The sequence below is a fragment of the Poromitra crassiceps genome (assembly GCF_964638095.1).
Source record: "Poromitra crassiceps genome assembly, chromosome: 23".
Lineage (NCBI taxonomy): Eukaryota > Metazoa > Chordata > Actinopteri > Beryciformes > Melamphaidae > Poromitra > Poromitra crassiceps.
Window position 1 is genome coordinate 22,508,844 of NC_139639.1, and position 15,159 is coordinate 22,524,002.

Sequence of the window (15,159 nt, forward strand, 5' to 3'; positions counted from 1 at the left end):
CTTGTTTGTCTTTTTATGATATTGAATCACGACCTCGTTTCGCCTGCGCAGCTGTGGGATCAGAGAAACCGGTGCCAGTGGAGAACGGAGAGGCCAGGAACAAATGCTTTCCATATGTCGGGATGACCATCGGGCTTCTGAATTCAACCGCAGTGTTTGGGAAGTTACATGTGATTAGGAATAGCAAGTGGTTACCCCAAATTTAGATAAGGGTTACTATTCAAAACATTTTTTTGGCAGTTGTTCTTGCCTGTTCAGCAGCAAACCGGCTGTTCAGATCTAAATGATACCACAGCCTAAACATTCTTCATGGAGTCATTCCATATTACTCATGGGCATGAAATCTACATAGATTGCTTGGGTGGGGTGGTGAGCAGCACAGAGCAACTCAAACTTTGTGGTTCACATTCTCCGCTGAACTACATTTCCTATCATGCACTGCGTCACGGCGCAGCCGCAGATGTGTTTATTTAGTATACAGACAGCCGGAAGCTGCACTCTGAAATTGACCGAACGGAATAGTAGTTGGTAAAGTTTATTGTCTTTTGTGTTTTGATATTTGAATATTAATACATCGGTTGTAACGCAGAGTTTAGTACCTGAAATTAACTATACATATTTATCATGTTGGTTTCGTCTGTACGAAACGGAGGCTTTACTCGGGACGGGTAGGCTTGCTAATCAGCTAACGGTAGTTTAGCAGGCTAGCAGCTAGCTAAACTAACGTTAGCATAGGGACCACATTCAGATGACAAGCGGAGAGTTGTTTTTAGTGTTTTATGTTTCAGTGTTAATGGTTTTTAAGTATGTTAGATCAACACTTGACCTGTAACGTTATTTGCCCAGTCAGCTAATAGTATGCGGCTGGCTGTGTTGAATTGGTGGTCCTGTGGACAGGAGAGAAATATGGAAAATCTCCCCACACATCGATGGAAGATGTTTGACAGGCACCATCAGTAATGTTAGTTATGTATCTCTGACAGTCTTCAGCTTCATGTGTAGTTGTTACTGTGCATTAGCTATGGTGATAGTCATGTCGCCTCCCGAGAAACAGAAGGTGTATCACCTAAGTTTGGGCCTGTTCGTGTGATTTTTAACCTGCTGTCAGTCACCTTGAGAAATATCTTTCAGAGTTGTTAGCTAACGTTATGCGGACTGTGTTTCGTAAACTGTACAAGTCCTGTTCCACCCTACCCCCTTTTTAAGAAAATCCAAGCAAGGATAAGTTACTTCAACTCATTACTTCAACACCTACAAACTAAGGGGGCTCAGGAATCCATTGTTAAAGACAGCCAGTTATGATATTGAGTACCCATCTTGTTTGATTTAGTTTTGTTATGACCAAGGGTGTGTTTTCAGCTATTGATAAAATACTGAATCTATTGATTGATTGACTGACTGACTGATTTATTATTATTAATGTAGCCATCCATTGTCTTTTTGCCGACTATGGGTGTGAGTATGGTTATTATGTTAGAGATGATGTGCAAGATATTGTTTGTATAGACGGTTTTAACTTGACAACAAAAACATTCTAAATAACCCCAGCTCACTTCCTGTTGCAGTGTTTGCTATGGACAGAAAAGAAAAAAAACACATTAAAGTTGAGGACTGACCATTCGGTGAAAACCATCTATAACAGAGCCCCATCTGGTGGGTGGACATTACTGCTGCAGCGGTTCTATTGATGCAGTCATACATCAAAATATGCAGCACAAAACTGAGCTTTATGGATCTTTAACTGTGTACAGAAGCATATTGTTATATTAGATCCACAAACAAAATATGATGAGCAAACAGCAAACTATCTTTTCATTACCACCACTGAGGTGCCCTTGAGCAAGGCCCTTAACCTCAACCGCTCCAGTGGAGCTGGTCGGTGGCCAGCAGATCAGAATGTGGTTGTACTGGGCACTGGCAGCTTCCAGGTATGAATGTATAGTGTGAATGTGAACAGGGCACTCCTGAAAAAGAGCACATTGCTCTCAGTGAGACTCCCCTGAATAAATAAAGGTAAAAAATGCTTTAAAAGAGGGAGGGGTTTTTGCAACAAAGTAAAACAATTTATTAACTGAAACTAAGGGGGCTAAGGCTTTTAAAGCAAAAAAGAAAAAACTAAACTAAACTAAAGCCAAGGAGTACATGGGCCCAGGTGCACTCAATCAGCCTAACGACCCCAACACCAGGCTCCTGCAAGGCGAGAGTGGGAGGGTCACAACAGACTGGTTATCTGATATTACTTTTATTATGCCATATAGACGGTTTTCACCAGCTGCAACCCCACAGCACTTCCCTTTTCTCAGCTTCTTCTTTTGTGTTTTATGGAGGTTGGCATCCTTAAATGTTGCATTACTGCCACCTGAATTGTATCAGCTTCACAGTGCTAACTATTTACAGTGTCCACTTTCTCTGCTGTTCAGGGGAAAACACTGACATAGCCTACTTCTATTTCTATGTTTTATTTTTGCTATACGTTTAAATGTAAAGATAGGCCTATGCGTGCAATAAGTTAACGTACTGATAGTCAGCTTACTCCATAACATGTAGCTTTTATAGCCTCTCAGTCCAGCTCCAGACCAGACAACAATGGTCCCTACCCAGCGTGTGCACATCTTTCTGACAGGGGTGGTTGTTATGGCAACTATCAACAACTACTAACTACAACAAGACATAAAGACCGAAATAGGCTACCTTGTTACTGTGTCTGTCAGAGACACGGCCTAACGTTAACATTTAATATGAGCCGAATATCAGCCTGCGCTCAGATAAACCGGATATTCAGGTGGGTTGTGACGGTTGTTATTGTTGTCAAGTTAAAACCGTCTATACCAGTATTGTTGATTTGCTGTTGGGAGCCTAACATGATTTCTGAACTTTGCACAGTGGGCTTTTGGATGGTGCACTTACAAGTTACTCAGATATTGAGTAGACTTTTGAGCCTGGTATTTTTTGTAAATTTGTATTTCTATAATGTACTGTTACATAGTTATGTGCTACTTCTGTTACACTGCAGCTCACTTGCTGCTGACCTACTAAGAACACTGATAAATAGTTATTTGTGGGGATTGGAGTGGTGATGTTACTCTTCTTGCGAAACATCATTTTCTGGGGAAGGAAAGCTGTTATTATGGCAAGTTGTTGTAAATCTTTCACACTCAAACCCTAAGATGTGGACCATTATGCATAACTTGGTAATAATGGTCTTATATGGCCAAGTGGTAATAATAAAAGTGTATCAGTGTATCTTTCTCTCCCCAAGATGGTCTGAGTTGCTGGGTTGTGTTGTGTCAATAGCTGGTGATTCTGCCCCCTGCAGGTGTGATGGAGAGGTGATGTGCCCCCAGCCAGAGGAGTGATCCAGGCAGAGCAGCCATGACAGAGTGCTTCCTGCCCCCCAGCAGCAGCCCTGCAGAGCAGCGCAGGGCCGAGCACCCCGGGGGCGTGGCCCGCACCCCCAGCTCTGAGGAGATCAGTCCCACCAAGTTCCCCGGGCTGTACCGCACCGGAGAGCCCTCACCGCCGCACGATGGCCATCATCACCACGAGCCGCCCGACGCCTACGTCTCAGACGATGACAAAGAGCACAGCAAGAAGAAGAACAAGTTCAAAAAGAAGGAAAAAAGGAGTAAGAAATGATCCTGTCTTATTTGTGTATTATACACGCTTAGAAAGCTGTCTCAAAATGTCCTCACTGGGAAGTTCTGATTCTGGTTTTGGGTAAAGCTTCTTCTTCAATCTTTAGCTAGGGCAGGAACATCATGCATGTGACGGTTAAGGCTGGTTTAGGCTTAATGAGGAAACATGCAATGGAGTGTGCATGGTTAATCGTAGCCAAAATGACTGGCCGCAACACTGACAATGCCACAGCGCCTCCACCAGGATTGGCTGAACCAAGATGAAGTGGAATTATTGGCAGTGGGCTTCTTGCTTTTTGTTGGGTGATGTGGAGAGTTGAATTTGCCTATAGCGTCCCTAGTGGTGTAGTTTTCAGTCATCATCAGGGGTGCGAGAAACCCAAATGCCAAAGTACACAGATGGCACATCTAGCCACTCATGAAGCACCAACCAGCCTTGACAGTTAACCACATTCACACCTTGGAGCCGCCCAGTACACCCAAGTCTTCTACTTCTACCCACTGATGGTGAGTTCAGATTACACAACGATAGCCGCTTAGACCTCGCCAACAGTTTTTGGAACTCGCCGACAAACACCCCCAGATCTGAGCCAAAACGGCGTTGGCTCAGCGCTCGCAAATCGACGCTCGATTGCTATGTGTGAACTGTTCAAAGACGGGACCAGGGAGCTTTGACCCGACAGATCTCTAGCAGGCTAAATATCTGGTCGTGTCGGGAGAGCCATCAACATGCTACCGCCAGGCAAGTGGTCTGAGGAGCAAAGACGGAGTGCAAACTGCTGTCCAACAACCAAAAAAACAAAATTAAAAAGCATTTAACAATCCAAATCTTAGTTATTACTAAGATCATTCTATTATCTATTGAAATCGCAAATAATATTTGAGATGGCAGTAAACTTAATAATTCTGATGTAATAACTGACTTTGAACCAATTCTGTAGAATGACCCATATATGCTGTGTGTGTGTGTGTGTGTGTGTGTGTGTGTGTGTGTGTGTGTGTGTGTGTGTGTGTGTGTGTGTGTGTGTGTGTGTGTGTGTGTGTGTGTGTGTGTGTGTCTGTGTGTGTCTCTGTCTGTCTGTCTGTCTGGAAATAGACCTGTGTGAGACTGCGTTTGTGGGCTCGTTGGGGATTCTCCTGGTGAAATATCTTGTAATGTGTGATGCCCTGTCGCCGCTCAGTCATATAGTGTGAAAACAACTATGACTTCAAGACTCCAGATTACAAGACAATGATCTGACCACTTTGACCGTCGGCTAGTGTGTGTAAGTTGCTCTTTTGGACCAATTGAGACATAGCTGAAGTAGTGAAGTGAGGAGAGAGCTTGACATGTTGAAAACCCTTTTCTTCCCATCACTCCTCTAACCTGTTGGCTTTTGCTGCTTAAATCAGTGAGATCTGTTCCTGTTCTGAGCACGGCTCCTACTCGGTGTTAGTCAGCCTATCGTCCCCTCGATCTCTCTCTCTCTTTTTTTATCAGGACTTTTCCGTGCCTATATTTAGCTCCTACACTGGGTTATGGTGTGAGAAAGGAAGAAACGGACAGTTTCAGGACACACCCAGAGCCGCGTGATGGTGTGTCTCATGCAGCAATGTGATACGCAGCGCCCTAGAGATAATTACAAAAACAAAAAAGTGAAGAGGCCACTAACGGTCTCGGAGAAAAAAAACTCCAAAGCTTTTCAGAAGAAGAGACGTGCAAGGTGCAGTGGGAGGGGCTATGCTAAATCGGTGGCTGACCTCTTTTCCAAGTCCCCGTTCTCCCCCTCCTCTGCTCTCTCTTCTCTCTCACCCATCGTTTGTTCCTGTTTCTGTTCCGCTGCTATCATGACTGTCGTAGGAGGAGGATAAGTAATCTAATCCAATCTAACCCATTTTCTCAATCCTCCTACCGTTTCTTTCCTCTCGCCAGCGGAAGGCTACGCCGCTTTCCAGGAAGACAGTTCAGCCGACGAGGCAGAGAGCCCGTCCAAGATGAAGCGCTCCAAGGGAATCCACGTGTTCAAGAAGCCCAGCTTCTCCAAGAAGAAGGAGAAGGACTTCAAAGTGAAGGAGAAGGAGAAGGAGAAGGAGAAGGAGAAGGAGAAGGGCCCCAAGGAGGACAAGGCCAAGGACAAGAAATCCAAGGACCTGACGGCTGCCGACGTGGTGAAGCAGTGGAAGGAGAAGAAGAAGAAGAAAAAGCCCACAGCGGAGGTGGAGCCGGTGCCGGTGGAGACCCCCACCTTCAGGCCCATCTTTGGAGCCCCACTGGCCGAAGCTGTCAAGAGGACAGCTCTTTATGATGGGATCCAGCTGCCGGCCATTTTTAGGGAGTGTGTGGACTACATTGAAAGTTATGGCATGAAGTGTGAGGGCATCTACCGTGTCTCAGGTATGGAAACAGATTGATAGACTGGTAATTGTTTCTCTCTTTTGTTTATTATATCATTCTTATGATAAAAGACATGCTACATGCAAAAAAGTATGGGAACTTATCAATTGTCTGTATGTCTGATTGTACACAACTTCTAGACCAGTGGTTCTCAAACTTTTTCACCTCAAACTGACACAAATTAGACCATGGACCCCCATTTGATAACATTGTGTCCCAGGGTCCCCCTTCTGATAAGATTTTTTGCTTTTAGATGTTTTATTACAGAAAGTGTATCACACACATGACCAAAATAGTCATACATTCTGTCATTGTGTTACTTATGGTTTTGCTGGTGACCCACCCCCGAACCCCCTCAAAGAACTCCGGGGCACCCCACTTTGAGAACCACTGCTCTAGAGTTCACAGTTGCATCCGTGCCTCAGCTGTGCACCACACTAACCCTCACTCCATTCAACTCCTCCTCTCCGTCTTAGGTATGAAGTCCAAGGTGGATGAACTAAAAGCGGCCTACGACCGCGAGGAGTGTCCCTGCCTGGAAGAGTACGACCCCCACACAGTTGCCAGCCTGCTGAAGCAGTACCTCCGCGAGCTGCCAGAGAACCTGCTGGGCCGCGACCTGGCCCAGCGCCTTGAGGACACCTGCGGCCGCCAGGTGGAAGCCGAGAAGGTGACGGAGTTCCAGAGGCTGTTGGCCGAGGTGCCGCCCGGCAGCCGGCTGCTCCTCTCCTGGCTCATCACACACATGGACCACGTCATCGCCAGGGAGGCGGATACCAAGATGAACATCCAGAACATCTCCATCGTCCTCAACCCCACTGTACAGGTCAGAGGCGCTGAATGAATGGAATCAGAGATACACGGGGAAAATGTAAGAAGAATGAGTAGTGGGTACAACTAAGGTTGTTCAATGTCCAACGTTTACGCAGTGTCACACCGCCCAATGAAACATCTCTGATTCTCCATCCTGTCTCATGCCAGTCTAATTCTCCTTTTGGTTCACATTTTGGAGAAAGGATGCACAGTTTATAACTGTGCTCAAAAACAAAACTACAGTATTCTCCACAGATGTTTTACTGATAAAAAAAAGTGAGGAGAAAGTGCTTTGCTTGCAGCACTTGGTGTGTGTGTGTGTGTGTGTGTGTGTGTGTGTGTGTGTGTGTGTGTGTGTGTGTGTGTGTGTGTATGTTCTCAGTGCCTCTTATTCAATGATTATTATTTATTATTTATTATTTTTAACTTGGAAACTTGGGCTCCGGTTCAAGAGTACCTTTAAGATAGGAAACCTCCCCGTAGCAACAAACCAGTAGTTTTGATTGGATCAGACAGTCCCCTGGCCCAGTTTAGAGGAGCTAATTTATTCCCATCGGGGACATTTCTGTGGCTGCTCCACTTAACTTATTCTGAACCAACAGCAGCAGTAGCCACAGTACTGTATTAAATATACACTCCTTTCAATGAATGATTGGAATCAGTATCACTTTAATCAGGTTGCATAAATATAATGGATTTGATCTTGGAGATGTTGGTGCAGATACCGACAATTTAATTTCACAGTACACTCTGACACATGGTATAAGCCAGGACTGCAGGGCGTCACATGCAGTGCAACACTCTACATGTATCGTATGTTCAACACTCCATAGCTGTGCCTGTGAGCTTAGTTAACTCGGCTCATTTCTTTGTTTGCTTTGTGTTCAGATCGGGAACCGCGTTCTTTACGTGTTCTTCACCCATGTGAGGGAGCTGTTTGGAGACGTGGTCCTGAAGCCCGCCGTGCGCCCGCTCCGCTGGTCCAACATGGCAACCATGCCGGCGCTGCCTGAGACCCAGGAGAGCATCAAAGAGGAGATCCGAAGACAGGTGGGTGCAGTCCCTGATAAAGCCGTTACCTGCCAACGTGCCCTTGAGCAAAACTCAGGAGCACCAACCTGTTGCAGTGGTGCTGCTCATGGTCTCCGTTTTCCCCTCTGGTGAAACTTTATCTGTCTCAAAGAAATGTTTTTTTTTTTAGGCAAAGTAAGCAGACATATGAACTTATTTTCTGGGATTGTAGTGTACAGTGATGTCACAGGAATTTAATTAGAGAGGTCTCTTGTGTTTATAGTACATTCATCCTCATGTTGCAGCACAAACCTTGATCTCTCTTTCTGTTGCTGAATTTGCCAGAACTTGGTAAAGTATATTGTTACTGTCTGTACCAGGACTTCCTGCCATTTGGAGACATGCGCAGTGCATGCCTCCTTTTGCAAAGTGTAAACAAACACTGGAGACATCCTCAGTGTTACATTCGCAACTTTGTACCCGTCACTGTTGAAAAACAATCCTTTTCTTGGCTCGCCAACAATAACCTTGTGAGGCAGCTGGATTCGCACGAGATCGCGATCACGTGACAAATCCATCTTGCCACGTCCCAATCTATTTTTTTGAATCTGAACCACCAGCGGTTCGCACCAATCAATCAACGTGTGTGTGTGTGTGTGTGTGTGTGTGTGTGTGTGTGTGTGTGTGCGCGTGCGTGCATGCATGCATGCTCAGGAGTTCCTGCTGAACTGCCTGCACAGGGACCTGCAGGCGGGGGTGAAGGATCTGTCCAAAGAGGAGCGGCTCTGGGAGGTTCAGCGCATCCTGACTGCTCTCAAACGCAAGCTGAGGGAGGCCAAACGTCAGGTATGTTGTGTCTGATTACTATCTTTGTGTATGTGTGGTTTACTTACACCAGCGTAGATGCAGCCACAACATACTGCATTGTTTTACTGTATTTTAAGCTTATGTTAGTTCCCAATGCTTGTACAACCTACTTCATATAAACATGAGGGTTAGTCTGTCTTGCTCAGTGATACTTCTGCAGTTTTGGGGTCATTTCACTACTAGCAATTCAATACTATGTGCCTTGCTCTATGCAGCCTGCTGCATTTCATGGGCCTATACAAGACTTCATAATATGATATTATCATGATACCAAGTGATCAACACTGAACACACCATACTAAAGAATATGATATTATCATGATACCAAGTGATCAACACTGAACACACCATACTAAAGAATATGATATCATGATACCAAGTGATCAACACTGAACACACCATACTAAAGAATATGATATTATCATGATACCAAGTGATCAACACTGAACACACCATACTAAAGAATATGATAGTATCATGATATCAAGTGATCAACACTGAACACACCATACTAAAGAATACTGGAATCTTCTTGTTGATTAGCATTCAATGTTTCACACAGTGATAGTTCTAAAAACGAGGCAAATGCCACAAACTGGCATCGTAATCATCTCTTTTACAGTTAATGCTTTGTCATTAAGCTCCAAATTTTGGATAACAGGATGCAGCTTTTTTCATATCTTAATGCAACCAATACAAATTCTCTATCCTGTACTGACCGTGGATTCTGAGACTTGCAATCTTTATAATACTACAATACTACAGAATCTGTGGTATCACAAGTATTCTTAAGGTTTGGTACCACCACACTCGGGTGGGAAATTAATTCCAGCTATCAGTCAAATGCTGTTAAATCTTTTGCTGTGTCCTGTTTTTCTGCAACAATAGCCTCTTTGGCAGGTAACCAGCCATGACCTGTTCCATAAAAAGAAAAGAAAAGACTTGCCTTCCCTGGCAAAATAGTGAAAGTAGGTCGTGAATTTTGGGATGAACCCGTCCCTGGAGACTGAAAAGAAAAATATTGTCCTCATCTGCTTGCAAGCCTAGTCTGTTAAATGTCAAGGAGCTTTCTAATGTGGCCACACCATTGCTTATGGTACTTAAACATATTAGCTCCAGCACAGAGTTTTAGTTTGACCTGGACCATTCTGCTCCACTTTGTCCCCCCTTGCGGACCTGTAGGAGTGTGAGAGCAAGATAGCCCAGGAGATAGCCAGCCTGTCGAAGGAAGACGTTTCTAAGGAGGAGATGACTGAGAATGAAGAGGAAGTGATCAACATCCTCCTGGCGCAGGTGACACACACACACACACACACACACACACACACACACACACACACACACACACACACACACACACACACACACACACACACATACACACACACACACACACACACACACACACACACACACACACACACACATACTATAATTAAAAATATGCATTTAAAGATAATATGTTTAGGCCTGCAAAATGCTGGGGTAACTGTAATTGGCTTTTAGAAATAAATCACATCACACACAAAAAACGCATCTCTACTTAGAACTCATACTCAGTCCAGGTTCTGAGAGATGGACTGGTACTCACTTCAGGTTCTGAGAGATGGACTGGTACTCAGTTCAGGTTCTGAGAGATGGACTGGTACTCAGTCCAGGTTCTGAGAGATGGACTGGTACTCAGTTAGGTTCTGAGAGATGGACTGGTACTCAGTTTAGGTTCTGAGAGATGGACTGGTACTCAGTCCAGGTTCTGAGAGATGGGATCATCTTCCCCTCTTTCTGTCGTGGTTAGGAAAATGAGATCCTGACAGAGCAGGAGGAGCTGATCTCTCTGGAGCAGGTGCTGCGCAGACAGATCGCCACCGAGAAAGAGGAGATCGAGAGGCTGCGCACCGAGATCGAAGACATACAGAGGTGAGAGACTAAGATTAGGGTTATTTTATTATTAAAGAAAGATTAGGATTATTTTATTATTAAATCAGGACAATGTACCTGCAATTTACTATTCTTGCACACTTAGAGTAACTCTGATTGGAACTGGAAGTATTAAATATCTTGTAATGTGATGTATAACAGGGTATCTGTCACCCTTAACCTGACCAGAGCTCAGAGGTCAGTTCGTGCCCACCTGAGATGTGGTATCCTGCCTCTGGCTCTGGAAACCGGATGCTTCCACTCAATCCCTGAGGACAGAAAGTGTCACCTGTTACCGCTTTCAGACAGACACGGTTCTGGTTCTGGCTCTGGCTCCGTTCTGGAGTCTCAGAACCTTGGTGCTTTCTGGCGAACCAGCCCGCGTTCACACCAGTTTAAGCGGAACCAAAGTGGGAGGACATTATTCGGTAGTCCTTCTTAATTTTTTATTTTTTTGTAAGTTTATTAATTATTTGGTCTGGTGTTCAAGTGAACACAGCCTTGGCCCTCTCTTCTGCAAGTTTGGCATATGACTTGCTCTTTCTTGTACTGCTTTCTAGCTTTTCTTGAGATTCGGTAGATGCCCAAATCGCCACTAAACATTTGGTTTCCTCAGGAGACCACTGCAAATTATTTTTCTCCATGTTGTCACTGCCTTCTTCTCCTTCCTGCTCGTTTTCACAACATAGAATGAGACACGCCCACTGATGTCACGGTTCCCAAGGAAAACCAACTATTTTTTGGTTCCGCTGAGAACCAACTTTTCAGGTTCCGAACCAATTATTTTTTCGGTCTGAACGCGCCGGCCAGTTCAGATTAGGGTTCTGCAACCGGAACCGGCACGGAGCCCTGCCGGTGTGAAAGCCCTATCTGTGATCTGGGGGAGTTTGAAAATGAAATACACTTTTTGTGCTAGTGTCCATTATATCACAATCTTAGACAGTTTTTTTTTGTAAAATTTCATTTGAAGAAGGTCCTGTTTTCTATGTCTAATGATTGTAGACTTCAGTCCCTGTTTATTGAAAAAAAGTGTTCCTTCCAGGTAGCTCAGTTTGTGTTAAATGCCTACCAACAGCGTAGGATGGTACTTCATGTTTGAGGTGTTAAAATGTTGTTACCGTCTGACATGTTTGGAGATATATCATATTCTGTTCTTTCTTTTATATTGCTCCTGTATGTTATGATTGTAGTGCCTTGTAAGCCCATGCGGGCTGGCCACCTTTGGTACATGACACTTTGGAAAATAAAACTAACTAACTAACAGTCATTACGTACAAGTCTGAATGTAATGTAGGTGTGAACTCTAACCCAGCATTGTGTTTCCCAGTCGGCAGCAGGGCCGCAGCGAGACGGAGGAATATTCCTCAGACAGCGAGAGTGAAAGCGAGGATGAGGAGGAGCTGCAGATCATCCTGGAAGATCTGCAGAAACAGAACGAGGAACTGGAGGTGAGACACAGACTGGACAGAGACTGACTGCTTAGTGTAGTCATTCTGACTGGATCCTGATTTAGAGTGGAATCTGAAAAAAGCATTGCTCATCTGAACCCCCATCCCCCCCCAAAAAAAGCTTTAATTAATTAATTCTAATATTAACTAAGCCTTTAATTAAAGCTTTTTTAATTCTGTAAAGAGTGCCTTGGATCCGCCTTTTTTATTATTATTATTACACTATCTAATAGTGTTGGAATCATTAGTTATCTTTGTTTATAAAATTGTAACATACTTGAGAAGTGAGCATTTCATGGAATAAATGTTGTAACATGTTATAAAGAATCTGTTTATAGTTCCACTATGAATATCATCAGATATTAGTTGTGACTCTTGGTTCTCACCCTCTGTCTTGATGTCAATTCCCCACAGAACAAAAACACCCACCTGAACCAGGCCATCCACGAGGAGCAGGAAGCCATCCTGGAGCTGCGCGTACAGCTCCGCCTCCTGCAGAGCCACAAGCTGCAGCAGGAGCCTGAGCAGGCCCCGCCCCTGCAGCAGGCCCTGCCCCCGCAGCCCAGCCCGGAGGCCCGCAGCGAGGAGCAAACCAAACGCTCCGTCCTCGCTGCCGCCGCCGTGGTCGCAGACGCGGCCGCTGCCTCCGCAGCCGCCTCGGCCAACGCCAAGGACCCTTCCAAGCCCTCGCCAAGCAAAGACAGGAGGGAGAGCAACATGTGAGGAGGCATCTCATTGTCTCTGTCGTCCTGTAGAGGCACACGCTGCCCACTGGAGCTTCCACCTTGCTGGGTCTGTGAGTTCCTGAGGCAGATTTGAATCCCATCGTTGTTTCCATCAAATAGCCAATATGGACGGATCTGTAACACTACTATTCTGAGTATGTCAATACAAATCAAGTATCTTGGTTTCCCATTGTCTCTGCAACACACACACACACACACACACACACACACACACACACACACCCACACACCTAGGTCTCTGCTGTAGCAGACAACTGGCTGCGAGTGTGAGACACTAGGTATTTGTAGATCCTGAGTGCCAAGGGAGAAATCAAATGATTTGTAAAGAAAGTAAGAAGATGGCAAGTTAGACAGTAAAATATCGTAAAATGTATTTTTCACTCATAAGGGCTCAAAACATGATCACAGGTCAAATTTAAACTCGACCCCTGCAAATCACTTCCCTCACTAGGTCTCACATTTGACCTGTTAGGATAGCGACCACTGTGCCATAACTGAAGATGCCAGACTGACAAGTCCCCCCCCCCCCCCCCCCCAGAAAACCACTAATACAAAAAAGCTCTTTGACTTATGAAGAATTTATGATTGGTCTATATATTATATATTTAAATTGTATTCTGGAGGATATGGAAGACGATTCAAGGAAATACAGTGATTTTAAATTACATGCTTTTTAGTAATATATGAAAATATATAAATATATTGTAGATGCTTTCGTTTCTTTGAACTGCAAATGCACATAAATGTAGCGGCGTTGTACCTCGCAACTGGATGGAAAACATGGATGTATATAAATATACATAATACTGTACTGTATACGCAGCAAAAATACATGCATCACAGCAGAAATGGAGACAAACATTGGAGACATTTTGATACAGCTGGAGGTATCTTCAACATTACCATCACTTTTTGAAATATTTGTTTATTTGCACTCCAATGCAATCACAACGGCGGGAATCATCTTTACTCTATTACTTCTGCCTTGCACAAACAAGCACACTCGTTCTACTTGGCATAATGGCAAATCACATGCGTCACTGATGATTGGCGGGAGATGTAATTACTTTTGTTGCGTATTTGATCGTGTTTTTATCTGTTGATGTGGGGAGTTCTTAGTCAAGACAGTTGGAAGTGAGTGTAAAACTCAAGATTACAAGTCAATCATTTCATTTCACAACAACTGACCTATGACTATTGCAAAGTACTGTCTTACTGTCATTGTTCAGTCTCTGTGATATTTAAAGCACAGGCATGGCCTACTTAATTCCTGTTCATGTATATTATTGTAAAATTGCAAACATACTGTATTTTCAGCTCTTATTATGTTTTGTCACATGTTTTTTTAATTAATGATCTTTATGGAATATGCTAGTGCGACTGCCCCTGCTTTGGACACGAGCAAATCGAAGCAATCTCGTTTGGTCTCATGATTCAAAATGATGTTGATTAATCTCCTGTGATTGAAACTGATTAATTCTAGATTGTGCTCATAAGCTGCATAAGGTTATTTTCATATTGTTCCAAGCTTTTGTAGCTTATTGTTGCAGACGAATAATGCTGTGAAGAATAAAGTGTCAATCTGAGTGAACAATGTGGTTCTCTCTCTCACTCACTCTCTCACACACACACACACACACGATTTCAGACGGCAGCCCGTCTTTTATTGTCACATGAACACACTACAACACATGCATGCGGCCACAACACACACTCATGCTGACGGTGGCCGGTGAAATATGTCTTCTGCATTTGACCCATCCAGGCTTGTCCTTTCCTCCGGGGGGCAGGCCAGGAGCAGTGGTCGCTTTTTCTTTCCAGCACCCGGGGACCATCATTGGACCAACTTCAGATGTTGTCACTGGTCGGATGACGATCTTCTACATGTTTTTAGTGGGGGGTTATGTACAGAGGAACCCCTTGGGGGGTACGGGGAGAACATGCAAACTCCACACAGAAAGGCCCTTTCGACGAGATAGCCCACCTGGGCAGTAGGCACTGAAGATATGGGGGGGTCACAACTCCAGCGCCCACAGCGTCCCAGGCGAGAATCGAACTCAGGACCTTCTAGCTGTGAGGCGACGGCGCTACCGACTGCGCCACCGTAGCAGATGGAGCCTTAAGGTTGACCTATTTTTATCAATCAAATTCCCTTTGCCTGGGAGTGTACTGTATAAATATAGTGCAATAAGCTATATTTTCCATTACACATCCTCCAAATACTTCCTCCCCTCCTCACCCTCAGCCTAATAAGGTCGTAATAATACTGTCTCCATAAGAATTTGTCACATTATTTTTGTATGGAATGAATGGCCTATTAGATATCTTCGGTCTTATCAGCAGCAGCA

The 15,159-nt window shown here is 44.4% G+C and overlaps 1 protein-coding gene across 1 annotated transcript; it reads left to right on the plus strand.

Moving 5' to 3' along the window:
- Positions 1-480: 480 nt before the first annotated feature.
- On the plus strand, positions 481-14,396 carry ralbp1 (ralA binding protein 1). Its single transcript, XM_083659801.1, has 10 exons — positions 481-528; positions 3,317-3,625; positions 5,548-6,009; positions 6,486-6,835; positions 7,711-7,872; positions 8,548-8,679; positions 9,883-9,993; positions 10,496-10,617; positions 11,945-12,065; positions 12,480-14,396. The coding sequence occupies exons 2-10, from the start codon at positions 3,373-3,375 to the stop codon at positions 12,786-12,788; spliced, it is 2,022 nt and encodes a 673-aa protein (XP_083515927.1). The 5' UTR covers positions 481-528; positions 3,317-3,372; the 3' UTR covers positions 12,789-14,396.
- The last annotated feature ends 763 nt before the right edge of the window (positions 14,397-15,159 follow it).